Source organism: Sinocyclocheilus grahami, unplaced genomic scaffold (genome assembly GCF_001515645.1).
Source record: "Sinocyclocheilus grahami isolate Dianchi unplaced genomic scaffold, SAMN03320097.WGS_v1.1 scaffold1642.1, whole genome shotgun sequence".
Lineage (NCBI taxonomy): Eukaryota > Metazoa > Chordata > Actinopteri > Cypriniformes > Cyprinidae > Sinocyclocheilus > Sinocyclocheilus grahami.
Window position 1 is genome coordinate 48,551 of NW_015506821.1, and position 13,956 is coordinate 62,506.

At 36.6% G+C, this 13,956-nt stretch overlaps 1 protein-coding gene across 4 annotated transcripts in view; it reads left to right on the plus strand.

The window, feature by feature from the left end:
* raraa (retinoic acid receptor, alpha a) overlaps positions 1–11,520 on the plus strand; it is a 40,491-nt gene extending 28,971 nt beyond the window's left edge. Inside the window, exons 4-8 of one of the 4 annotated variants that reach the window (XM_016258100.1) lie at positions 6,452–6,612; positions 7,395–7,571; positions 8,006–8,210; positions 9,904–10,062; positions 10,638–10,840. In XM_016258100.1, the coding sequence (XP_016113586.1) occupies positions 6,452–6,612; positions 7,395–7,571; positions 8,006–8,210; positions 9,904–10,062; positions 10,638–10,840 (905 nt within the window). Of the gene's footprint in view, positions 1–6,451; positions 6,613–7,394; positions 7,572–8,005; positions 8,211–9,903; positions 10,063–10,637 lie in introns of all 4 variants that reach the window. The other 3 variants (XM_016258101.1, XM_016258099.1, XM_016258098.1) reach the window with 3 other exon arrangements.
* Positions 11,521–13,956: the final 2,436 nt, after the last annotated feature.

The following is a 13,956-nucleotide window of genomic DNA, read 5'->3' on the forward strand; positions in this document are numbered from 1 at the left end:
GTTGTACGGAGAGACCGTACCTCTCTCTTTCCTTATGTGTGTATGTGCACACATCTTCGTACCTCACCGCTCCAAACTTAATCCGGGAAAGGTGAACATTCCTGCATCATAACTTGGACTGAAAGATGAATGGGTAGAAAGCGAGCATGTCTCCAAAAACCTTGTTGAGCTGCAGGTTTATGCATGCATTTTTTATTAATTATTTTATTTTTTACAGAATTTTTTACAATTTTGATTATTGAGCTGCAGGTTTAGGCTCACTTAGGTGACTGCATTTTTTTCATTTATAGGGATTTTTTTTTTACAGAAAATAATTTATTTATGTTCTGATTATTGTTGAGCTGCAGGTTTAGGCTCACTTAGGTGACTGCATTTTTTTCATTTATAGGGATTTTCTTTTTACAGAAAATAATTTATTTATGTTCTGATTATTGTTGAGCTGCAGGTTTAGGCTCACTTAAGTGACTGCATTTAATTAAGAAGAATTTAATTATTTATTCTAATGATTTAGCCTGACATGTTTACTGTTCTAAAATGTTCTATATGTTTCTTAAAAATAAAATGTATTCAGTGGGGAAAAAAAGTTGTTTTTTTACCCAGACATTTAAAAATAACATATTTTAGAGCTGTAATTGCAATACCGTGATACCGTGAAACCGTGATATTTTTATCTAAGGTTATCATACCGTCAGAATCTCATCCCGGCCCATGCCAAGTTTGTGTATATCTGGGTGACACGTCAAGCTCACATTAACCCCAAAAGCCAAAAAAAGAAATAGCTCTTTTTCAATAGTTTCAAAAGTTTCAATAGTAATATAAAATAATAATTAGTTATGCACTGAAATAAAATTTATACTGAAACAAATTTGATGTTAATTAAAATCCGAAACTGAAACAAAAAATAAAGTTTTTAATAATTACATTTAATGAATAAACAAATAAAGTTGTATACATACAAAAAAGTAAATTTTTATTAACTTTTTAATTATATAAATGTTTCTACTCAGATTTGTTGAAATATATAAAAAAAAACAATTTAAGAAATGATAGTTAATATTAAAAAAATCGATATTTAAATATTTAAATGATGGCTGTAATAACTTGTTTTATACACGTTTTATTCAAACATAATGAAGACATGTTAAGTAAATTGCACATTGACTGGACATTAAATGGCTTTCCTGAGGTAAATGTAACTGTTTTACAGACATCTTTCTGCAGTTGAAACTCTGATTTAGTGATTCCATGAGACATGATTTCATTCATGTCGTGTTGTAGCTTATCCACGTTGTGTGTATGAAATAGAAACGCCATTGCAGAAGCGCTACTTAAACATCATCGTTTCGGTCAATATTTTCGGCCCTCCAAAACTCCAATTTCCAGCACAATAGTTTTTTAAGCCGAAATTTCGATGCATCACTATTTTTTTTTCAGCTAATATTATGTTGCCTTAAACTGGATCATTAATTTTCTTTTTCGGCATATGTCATTAATTAGTTTGAACTTTTTAATGAATTCACAGCCCCTTCAAAATATGTTTTACATAAATTTATGACTTTATTTTCATTTTATTTTATTTTCCCCAAAATTCTTATTACTGTAATGCACCCAGATTATTCTCAGTGATGATTCTTGTAAAATTTTTGTTACTTAAATGGAGTTATTTTTTATATATATATATATATAAAAAATGTATGTATACATAAATTTTTTTCACATTACAGCAATCAGTATTTTATTAGTGTTATTACAGTATTAAGATATACGGTCATGAAAAAAATCTTAATGATCTTTAAACTAGACATGTACTTCATGGGTTAGTGACCAGCATTTGTTCTTGACAGGTTTCATGTAGGTCTTTCAGTGATCATGTGCATGTCAAGCTTGACGCTATGGACAAGTCTGACATTTACATGCACATGGATGTCTACAGGCATCATGTCGAGATAGTGTTGCCGTGCAGATGACCCATCAAATCATTCACAATGACACGACACACACTTGTGAGTTCATAGGAATTCACACCTCTTGACACAGAGTACATTTACAAAATGATGCACAGCAGCATTTTCGCACTTCACTTCCTGCGCAACTTCTGTAATAAAACACACACACATGCATTGATTTTCAACACAACACACTGGGTTCTCTCTGCTCCAAATGCATTAGACACACAACTCATCTGCCGCTGCTGAGGAGGAGGAGAAATTGTGAAAAAAAGAGGAGTGGAGAGAGCGGGAGCGGAGGGAGGAAACATTGACATTTTTATCTTTTCATTGAATTTCATCTTTGTGATGGACGATCTGCCAGCGCTTTAATTTTCTCCTCTAAAATTATCCCTGCCAAGAGCCACATGCACACACACACACACACACACACACATACCCTGAAACAGACATATGTGAGCGTTAAGGCCCGTTCACACCAAGACGAATGTTTGGCGATAAACATTTTAATTTGAATCCGCAGTTCTTAATGCATCTGTTCAGACTGACATGAGCATTTGCATGTTGTCAATGTAACAGATGGGTTCTAAACTCTTTTCCATCACACTGTGAGGAAAACAGCCGACCAATGAGATTTGCGCTTTTAGTCACGTGCCAAGAGCCACTGCTCTTACATAAAACTATGACTTGGTGGCACTTTTATCAAGTAGCAATGAATAGCGGAAGGAAATCATAACCATCAGTGGAGATGGATAATGAACGGCTATTGTTTTTATGTTTAATATTGGAATTAAGGCTGCGGCTAACCATTGTTTTTTGATCTGTTAAACTAGTTTTTTATTTTTTTTATTAGTCGAATAATCAAGCATTATTAAATTCAGTTTTAATGCCTTAAGTATGAATACATGATTGTCGTGCGGGTTTGAGTATTTGTAGTAAATGCAACTATGTCTCTCATTCTCATTCACAGCAAGCAGACTTCATATCTAAATTTAGTCTATAATATTCACAGACACTAGTCCATATTGCGATTTTATTAAGTGTATATTTGCCAAATTCCGTGACATTCCGCATTACACAGTAAATTGCATTTAAATGACTGGGTTATGCTTCCGTGTTTCCCGCATCGCTGAAATCATATGGCCCTCATTCAGCATATTTTTGAAAATGATAAAGAATCTTACCAAAACTTAAATCAATTAAAAACAATTAAATCATGGTTCCATTTTCAATTGCATCATTTAGTAAAGAATCATAATTGTAATTGAATCATTCTCAGAGCAGATATTTACGCCCCGTCAGTGTATAACACTGATATTTCCACCTCGTTTGTATTTTTGTGTGTATTTTTTTCTGCAGTGATGTTGAGATCACAATACACAGGCCCCAAAACCTCTACGCAAGTACGTAGACACTTAAGCTCAATTTCACACATTGTTTCAGTCTGAAATGTCAAAGCACAGTTCATATTGCATCTCAGGTTATGCACAACTGTTTTAATAGCACAGACATCTGAACATAACTCTATTGGCCCCTTGGGTTTGTTACCGCCATAGTGACTCAAGAACGTGTGTTAAGTATAAACAGCAGAACTGTGCACTTGGCGTTTGCGTACTTGCATAGAACACGTTTCTGGCATGTTTCTGGCCATATCGTCACCGATTCCAGTGTGCAAAAATCACCTTTCCAAAAACACACATAATACACATCATACTGCTGGAGAAAGAGCCGTCCCCCCACCCCCACCCCCCCTCTCTCTCTGCAGGTCTCTCAGTAGTGCTTGTGCATGAGTGATGGTGCAGCCAGGCTAATAGTTCTTTAACGACTTCATTAAATTGTGTTTTGCAGCTTATGATCGCTGTGCCTATCTGTCATAGGGGCTAATGTAGGCACGTTAAGATAGCCCACTTTTATTTAGGAATTAATTCCACATCTCCAGAGGCCTGAGAGAGGGATGCAGTGAAGGTCCGAGTGTTAGCGGAGATTGGAGAGAAAATAATGCCATGGCATTACTGTGTGTGTGTGTGTGTGTGTGTGTGCATGTCATATAACGAGATTAGATTAGCTCATGGTCTAATGAAACCTGTGGTGATCTATCAGCATTATGTACGACTTCATCCACCCGCTCTGTTCATCAAACTTACAAACACACACCCTGCAGAGAGAGAGAGAGAGTGTGTGTTTGAGATGGTAGTGATGGAGGAGGTGTGATGGCATTTCTTCCTTGAACACCTTTTTTTTCTTTCACGCCTTTCCTCCCCTCGTGGTTTGTCTTCACAGATGTGATGTGTTGGCTCTAACACGTTTCCTCTATCTGTCCGTCTGTCTCATCTCACTCCATTACTGCTGCTTACTGTATCTCAAACGGCCTTTCACTGCTACGCATGCAAGTTTTCTCTCTTTTTTTTGTTTTGTTCCACCCATCACTCATTCTTTCCTATCTGTCTTCTTGAGATCTCTTTTCTTTTCTGCCCTCTTCATTTCTCTCTGAAATGGCATGGCCACACATCTCACTGTGATAGCAAATTTATGTTGTGATGATAATGCAGTATATGATTAAATGTTTTAAATATTGTAAAATATGCCAATGTTCAATAAAAAGTAGTAGTAATAATAATAAATGCATGTTTTTTTCCTGCCAACTTCATTTTCTCCTGAAATTACGTCATCATACAATTTATGATAAAATGTGATTAAATGATTTTAGAATTTAATATTATAAACAACACCAATGTTCAATTAAAAATAACTTATTAATAATTTTTATTATTATTATTATTATTATTGAGTTATTTGTGCTTGATGAAAATATATTTAATAAAAATTATCTAAAATTAATTATGCAATTTAACTTAAATATTATTATTATTATTATGCAAGGCACATGTAGTTTATTATTTTTAACAAGAGGGCCAAAATATTCTTTACTAAATTTTATAGTTCTTACAAAGACGTGACTCATTTAAGATATGCTCAAGACAAAAAAATGACTAGAGGGACAGCTTAATATATCTGTTTTGAATGTAAATGATGATCTACGTATTTGAATGTCATCTTAAGATCAAGAATTGTATTTTGTAAGAAATTAACATATTGTATAACTTGTTATTATAAAGAAGAAGAATTAAAGGAGTCATTTGATGCTGCTAAAAATAACATTATTTTGTGTATTTGGTGTAATGAAATGTGTTTTTGTGGTTTAAGGTTAAAAAAACACATTATTTTCCACATACTGTACATTATTGTTTCTCCGCTATGCCCCGCCTTTCTGAAACGCGTCGATTTTTACAAAGCTCATCGGTCTGAAAAGCGAGGTGTGCTCTGATTGGCCAGCTATCCAGTGCGTTGTGATTGACCGAATACCTCAAGCGTGTGACGGAAATGTTACGCCTCTTTACCATATTGTGATGATGCCCTGTCAGGCCGGAGCGATGATTCAAAAACATGAAAACCCATTATAAACAAGGCATTTTTACATAATTACGCTCTATAATGACTTGTACTGTCTTTTTACGCGTTGCGTTGCATTGCGCTGCGCTGCGTAAACATAAAACCATGTCTGCATTTGTGATCGGAGAAATGACAAACAACAAGCGCTACTCTACACTGCTCAAAACTCGTGTTTGAATCATCAGTGGCAAATTCTTTAAATATAAAAAACGTACTTACAGTCTGTGAGTCAGAACAGCAGGCATTGTAGTCTACTCTTCTAGGATCAGGAAACAGTCCTCCATAAAATGCGCTGCACACATCTGAATATTTGGGTTGAACTGTTCTGTAAATACAACTTAACCACTGATTTCTAGTCGTGTCTTCTTTTGGAATGACCAAACAATGTAGTTTCGCTTTCACAACGAAACACAGCGTTGTCCATCCGCGGGCTAGAGTGAGCGGAGGCCGGCGGGCTTGAGAACGGCGCAGCCGGTAGGCTTGCGGCAACCCCATGTGACGACCCCGGGCTGGACTCCGCTTTGTCCACGGTGAAAGCCAATCCGGTGATCCACAGCGCGAAGTTGATGTATTTCCTCAGCGACCAGCACAGATCAGCTCTTGGCATGACGAAGCAGATATCATCCTCTTTTGGAAGACCAAACAAAGTAGTTTCGCTTTCACAACGACACACACAGCGTCTTCACGACATGGCGGCGGCAGCAACAATACTACAGCGAGAATAAAAGTTACGCCGCCTTTCTTTGCGTGAACATTTGGGCAGCGTTATGCAAATCTTCCCACATCGTGACGTAGACATGTGGGGGCGTGTTAGAACGAGCCGTTTTAGGTAGGCGTGGTTGACTCTTAACTTTTATAAAGAATATCTATTTGGATTTGAGACTTTAGTCTTTGCAACTTTACAGATCTTCTTTATGCACCAAGAGCTTGTAACACTTCAAAGAGAAAGAACATTTTTTAAATTGTATCATATGACCCCTTTAAGAACCTTTAACAGACATTAGAATATGTACAATCAACATTGACCTTTGTTGTCTGTCTTTTTTTCTGTATAGCAGTGAGGAACGACAGGAATAAGAAGAAGAAAGAAGAGAAAAAGCAAGAATGTACAGAAAGCTACACACTGAGCCCAGACACAGAGCAGATGATTGTCAGAATCAGAAAAGCCCACCAAGAGACCTTCCCCTCGCTTTGTCAACTCGGCAAATACACCACGGTAAGAGCGTGCGAGGGCTGAATGATATACTAAATGTTCACTATATTTGTGATGGTTTTTCCTTTTGCTGTTCATAACCCATTTCTTTATGTATTTTTCAACATCGTCACTCAAAAATGTTCACAGACATCACTGGGTGGCATTTTTCTTTCATTTACATGCTTTAGTAAAAATATATGTAGGTTTATTTAAATAAAAGCTGTATGGTTTAATGAGTAAAAACAGCCACAAATAATTATTTTTAGTTGTTGTTGAAATTTTACTGTTGTTCTGTAAATTATTATTATTATTGTTCCTTTTTGTTTTACAGTACAATATTATTTTTGCATTAGTAATATATTTCTCAATTAGAAAAATGTGTGGGAAGAATTTTTTGGCCTTCACTATTCACATGCCTGATAATTCTTCCTTGAATTCATTTTGATTCCATTGATTTTTTTACATTGGTAACGTTGCTTAAATGATGGTTAAAAAATATTGACATAAATAAGAGATATCCTAAGAGATGCATTAAATATCATCAAAAGTCTGACAAATGTTGACATTCTTTAGCCATATCACCAGCCCTAGTGAAATCATTGGATTACACGTAATGTATGTATGTGTCAGTTTGCCAATAACTCCCAGAACTCTGTGCTGATTCTGCTTCTGTTTACAAGCAGATTTCACTGAAGCTGACAGCCAGAGTTCATATGCCACTCTTTCAGCCATTATTGATGCTGCTATTAAACATTTACCGTAGCGGTCTAGTGTACTTGAATTTTGCCTCTCTCTGAGTATAGAGTAACAGCTCAGAGCGACGCGTGTCACTGGACGTGGATTTGTGGGATAAGTTCAGCGAGCTCTCCACCAAGTGCATCATAAAGACGGTGGAGTTCGCCAAGCAGCTGCCGGGATTCACCACCCTCACAATCGCAGACCAGATCACACTGTTGAAAGCCGCTTGCCTCGACATACTGGTGAGAACACACACTTAACCCAGCTTTTTCGAAGCCTGCGCTGGCCTCACAGCGGGGCTACATTATATCACTAAAGCTGAAAACAGACTGAGGGTCCCATTTGAGTCGTTGAAGGTTGTAGGTTCTAATCCCACAAGCATTCCCTTGTGAAAAAGTGCACTTGTACTTCATCATAAAATTGTTAATGAAAGGCATAGCTAAAAGTTGTTTTAAACCTGTGTGAAAAATAAATAAATACATTTAGAAGAATATGGCTAAATAAACAGTTAACAGTTTCTGGTCCCCATTGATTTCCATAGTATGGAAAAAATACTATGGAAGTCAATGGGGACCATCAACTGTTTGGTTACATTCTTCAAAAAAAACCTCTTCTTTTGTGATCAACAATATGCGGAGTTAAGACCAACACGTCTCCTCTCTGTTTCTGTTTTTAGATTCTGAGGATCTGTACCCGCTATACGCCTGATCAAGACACCATGACGTTCTCTGACGGGCTAACGCTGAACCGAACACAGATGCACAATGCTGGCTTCGGTCCGTTAACAGACCTGGTGTTCGCCTTCGCCAATCAGCTACTACCGCTAGAAATGGATGATGCAGAGACGGGACTGCTCAGTGCTATTTGCCTGCTCTGTGGAGGTACTGTTTTGGCATTTCTTGCATTCATACATACGGTGCACAGTGTTATATGCTGGAGTTTGAAATAATATGATTATTTTAATGTTTTTGTAAGAAGTCTGTCATACTCACCAAGGCTGTATTTATTAGATGAAACATACAGTAAAAACCATAACATTGTGAAATATTATAATTTAAAAGAAGTTTTCTATTTTAATATATTTCAAAATGTCATTTATTCATGTGATGGCAAAGCCGAATTTTCAGCAACCATTATTCTTTAGCCATTAGTCTTTAGTGTCACATGAAATTTCCATGTTTTTGATACATGGACCTCTAGTGCCGTGCAGTGTTTGGTGATGGTATTTGCACCTCTCATGCTCATAGAACATATAATATAGTCTCATGAAAACATGGCCAGGTCAGATTTCACCACAAAATCAGAAGAAGAAATTATATTTATCATGAAGAGAACCTGTTTCCATTCAAATCATTTACATAAAGATATTTTAAAACTAAAAAGTAAAAATATTTTCAATTATTTTTAAAGTAACAATTGTTTTTATTTTCTTCTTCTTCCAAAATCTTCATTATTAAAGACAATATTTACAAAATCCTTTTAGTATTTATTGGGCAATTTAAATAATATAATAATGCAAGATTATTATCTAATGTATGTTTTTATGATATTTAAAAATAATACATTAAAAAAATAACTGATATATACAGGTGCATCTCAATAAATTAGAATGTCGTGGAAAAGTTCATTTATTTCAGTAATTCAACTCAAATTGTGAAACTCGTGTATTAAATAAATTCAATGCACACAGACTGAAGTAGTTTAAGTCTTTGGTTCTTTTAATTGTGATGATTTTGGCTCACATTTAACAAAAACCCACCAATTCAGTATCTCAACCAATTAGAATAGTTCATAAGACCAATAAAAACATTTTTAGTGAATTGTTGGCCTTCTTGAAAGTATGTTCATTTACTGTACATGTACTCAATACTTGGTAGGGACTCCTTTTGCTTTAATTACAGCCTCAATTCGGCGTGGCATGGAGGTGATCGGTTTGTGGCACTGCTGAGGTGGTATGGAAGCCCAGGTTTCTTTGACAGTGGCCTTCAGCTCATCTGAATTTTTTGGTCTTGTTTCTTATTTTCCTCTTGACAATACCCCATAGATTATCTATGGGGTTCAGGTCTGGTGAGTTTGCTAGCCAGTCAAGCACACCAACACCATGGTCATTTAAACAACTTTTGGTGCTTTTGGCAGTGTGGGCAGGTGCCAAATCCTGCTGGAAAATGAAATCAGCATCTTCAAAAAGTTGGTCAGCAGAAGGAAGCATGAATATGTGTATATATATATAAATTATTGTTATTTTTTTTTTACTAAAATCATAATTAAAGACTGTAAAATAAATACAAAATAGATTTTTTTTAAATAATTAACGGTATCCAGAATTCTGGGATAAAATATTAGAATATAGATAATGTCACAATACAATAAAAAAATCTACTCTAATTAAGCAAGTTTTTTTTTTTTTTGGGTGAAAGATGACCTGAAAGTTCTTGACAGATTTCTTGAGATTCACCCCTAAAAGCATCGATTCTCCATGATTTGCTCAGTCTGAATGTGTGCCTATAAGCTCTCTTACCACAACCTGTGAGCTTTTTGAGCCGAATATGAAGTGGTGTTTGTTGGTTTGTTTAGATCGGCAGGACCTGGAGGAAGCCGATAAGGTGGATGTACTGCAGGAACCTCTGCTGGAAGCACTGAAGATCTATGTGAGGAACAGGAGGCCACACAAACCTCACATGTTCCCTAAGATGCTGATGAAGATCACCGACCTGAGGAGCATCAGTGCCAAGGGTGAGTCGAATTCATTCGCATGACTTATTCATGGATGAGTTCTAATCCTATTTCTGTCATGACAACTCTCAGAGGGATTGGCATGGTAATGTACATGACAATGTTAATGTATTTGGTCTTGACGGAATAGATCTGCTACGCTGCTGCTGCGGCAGAGCAAGTCCCGAGACTTGCTACTGCCATTACATCCACAACATGCTGCTGTGAGCATGTAAGAAATATTGCTGCTGCAAATATAACATACATGAAATAACCCCCATATAGCATAAATGAATCCCCTCGTAGCAGATCTATACAGGTGGAGCTGGGGAAGGTGGAGGGTTTCTGAAGCAAGCTGCAACTGCACTAGTCATATATTTGAATGTTGAGCAGCGAGCTCATTGGCTACCGATACAGGAGAGAACCAATCAGCTGTGCCATGTGATAATGATGTCATTAGGTCAGATTGAGTTAGACCTATCGGACTGCGCCCTCTAGAGTTTCATGGCAGAACTTTGTATTTTACTGCAAGACAAATTCATGTGTAGCTACTTAAAAATAAAATTAAAACAAAATGAATTTTTCATCTTTCACAGGGGCAGAGCGTGTGATCACCTTGAAGATGGAGATTCCCGGCTCCATGCCTCCTCTTATCCAGGAGATGTTGGAGAACTCTGAGGGTTTGGAGAGTTCCTCGGGTGGGATCAGTTCACGGGCCGTCGGCGCCCCTTCAGGCAGTTGTAGTCCCTCCCTTTCTCCAAGCTCTGCCCAGAGTAGCCCACCCACGCAGTCACCATGACAACCGTCAATGCCGACATCATTAGCCACTTACTGACGACTTTGTGCCCTCCCCGACACGACAGCAGACACATTCAAAAGCACGCGCTCATATTGTCGCTCCTCTGCCCGTGTTCCTCAGAGACTAAGGGGGGCATCAAAGGTGTGTCGCTGGAACTTTGTTGTTTTCTTTCCTCAGATCAGACTGTGATTGTAGTCCTCCTCGATTTGGCCACTCTGAGTCCTTTTGGATGAAGGGAGGAAAACCGCTGGAGGGTGAAGACAAAATGCGCAAAAATGAATGGACAAATGTATAGAAGGAATTAAAGGACTTTTCTTCTGTTTTGATTCTTATGGCCTGGTTTCAAATGACCAGAAACTGATTTTCTACAAACTAAAAGTATATATAAATATATAGAGAGAAAACGTGGAATGAATGTGATTGAGAACAGAATGAAATGTGGACTTTATGTAAAGATGCAAATTTCCTCACTTTATGCCTGTGAAAGGACAAAGAGTGAATTGTTTTATTTCAGACTGATGATGATGTTTTTCATGGAGAAAAAAAACATTGAAAAGAATATTAATTTCCACTCACAAAATTGTGCACAGAAGATATAAAAATGGTCGCAACAAACACCATTTGTGTGATGTGTTCTTGTTCTTCATCTTCTAAGCTACTAGCAAATACCTCAAAGATTCATATCATATTTTAATACAGTGTGTTTTGCTTAATATTTGGGAAATAAAGTATCGGTTGTTCCATTGAAGGTGTTTAACAGCTGCGTAAAGTTTTTTGAGAAGTTTGTGCTGACAAACTGTTTTGAACCACTGATACAAACTCCAAAAACACTTATTTTGCCCAGATTTTGTTCAAAATGACATCACACCTTTTTGTTTTTCGATTTAATTTGAAATATATTGGGGCCTTCATTCTAGAGAGCATTTGATTGGACAAAAAATAATATTACTTAACTATTTTTGATCTGTGGCCATAAATGTTAACACAATGTGTAAATTTTCTACCAGTCAAATGTAGGAGTACACTAGTATACTGATGCTAACTTCAAAGCTAACGTGAACTAAAAGTCACACATTTTGGAGCTTTCCTTCATTAAGAAACAGGCTAAGGAATTACATTTGTGCCATGTACTGTGCAGTTTTTAATCTGACGCATTCTTCAGTAATGCACATTTTTTTGCACCGCTGCATTACATTATGATGAATTCATAAATATGTGCTGAAATGCCCCTGAAACTGTTAGCATCAAACAGTTCAAACATCAACAGTTCCATAGTCTTGTTTAAAATTAACTTAAGCCATTTGTTTCTAGTGTTGGGAATCTTATGATCTGCAGAGCTTTTTCTATTTAGGAGTAATCGTATCTATGCTACTTTATCATTATACTCAACATGACTGGATGGACCAAAGACCAAAGATGAACTGCTATTGTGCTACAGATTTCTTCCAGATAGCTTTACAAAGAATGGACGTAATCACCAGGGACAAAAGGATGCGGTTTTGATTATTAGAAAGGTAAGAATAGAATGGTAAGACAGAATATTTGCTAATTAGCACAGTGTTTCTCATTTGCTTTCACAAAACACATTGTAGTTGTCACAATTAGTTGTAGTTATCCTTGCTACAAGTTTTTTTTTTATGGCTTAAACTCGTGTGTTTATGTATTTCCTGCATAGAACCAAATTAAATAATAACAACAACAACAATAAATAGACAATAGTCTTTAGCAAGGTTCAAAATCACTTTTGACAACACAGATGTTCCAGATCTTCTCAATATCACACTGGAAGGTTCACTACTGCATCGCAAATGCTGACAAATTCATCGACACACCTTTGAATATCTCTTCTTCAAAGATAGAGTGATCTCAGACAGCAAGGTGACGTTGATACAATGTTATGTTTGCATCCAACTATTGGTGACACTTTGTTTTGGAGTGTCCTTGTTACACGTGAAATGTACTTACTATAGTAATATGAGTAAAGTATGCATTATAAAAAAACAACAACGATTACACTTTATTTTAAGGTGTCCTTGTTACAGTGTAATTATATTTAAGTGCTGAGTAATATTAATTAATTACATGTACTTACTGTAGGGTTAGGATTACTTCGGGTTAGGATTAGGGTTTGGATTGCCCTGTTGAAAAAAACAGCATATGCTGGTTAGGTATGGGATGCTGGTTTAAGCTGGTCCTTTGCTGGTTTAAGCTGGTCCTTTGCTGGTTTATGCTGGTCCTTTGCTGGTTTAAACTGGTCCTTAGCTGGTTTAAGCTGGTCCTTTGCTGGTTTATGCTGGTCCTTTGCTGGTTTAAACTGGTCCTTAGCTGGTTTAAGCTGGTCCTTTGCTGGTTTATGCTGGTCCTTTGCTGGTTTAAACTGGTCCTTAGCTGGTTTAAGCTGGTCCTTTGCTGGTTTATGCTGGTCCTTTGCTGGTTTAAACTGGTCCTTAGCTGGTTTAAGCTGGTCCTTTGCTGGTTTATGCTGGTCATGTGCTGGTTTAAGCTGGTCATGTGCTGGCAAAGGACCAGCTTAAACCAGCATCCCATACCTAACCAGCATATGCTGTTTTTTTCAACAGGGTGGGGTTACTTGCATGTACAGTGGGTACGGAAAGTATTCAGACCCCCTTAAATTTTTCACTCTTTGTTATATTGCAGCCATTTGCTAAAATCATTTAAGATGCATAATTAATTGTTGTTATAATAGTAAGTATATGTAGCATATGTAATAAGGACACCTTAAAATAAAGTGTAACCAAACCATCATTTGATTAAGACTGAAATTTCAATATGTTGGATTAACATTGAAATTTTCATGAAAGCTAAGAGCACACATGACTGTGCTCAATATCATAAGTGATATTTTCTCATTAGACTCAGATGAAGCCTATACACATTTGTTTATTGCCCTACCTAAAGGAAACGTGTGAATGTTTTGCTTTTTTTTTTTTCAAATGATGCTGGATAAGATTTTATTCTTTATTATATGCTTTGGTTTTATGTGCTTGTAATCTGTTTGTGTGAAACTTTCTGCGTCGCCATTTTGGCCATGACTCCGCGGTAGAAGAGGTTTATATCTCAATGCGATAATTCCTGGTAAAATAAAGGATAAATAC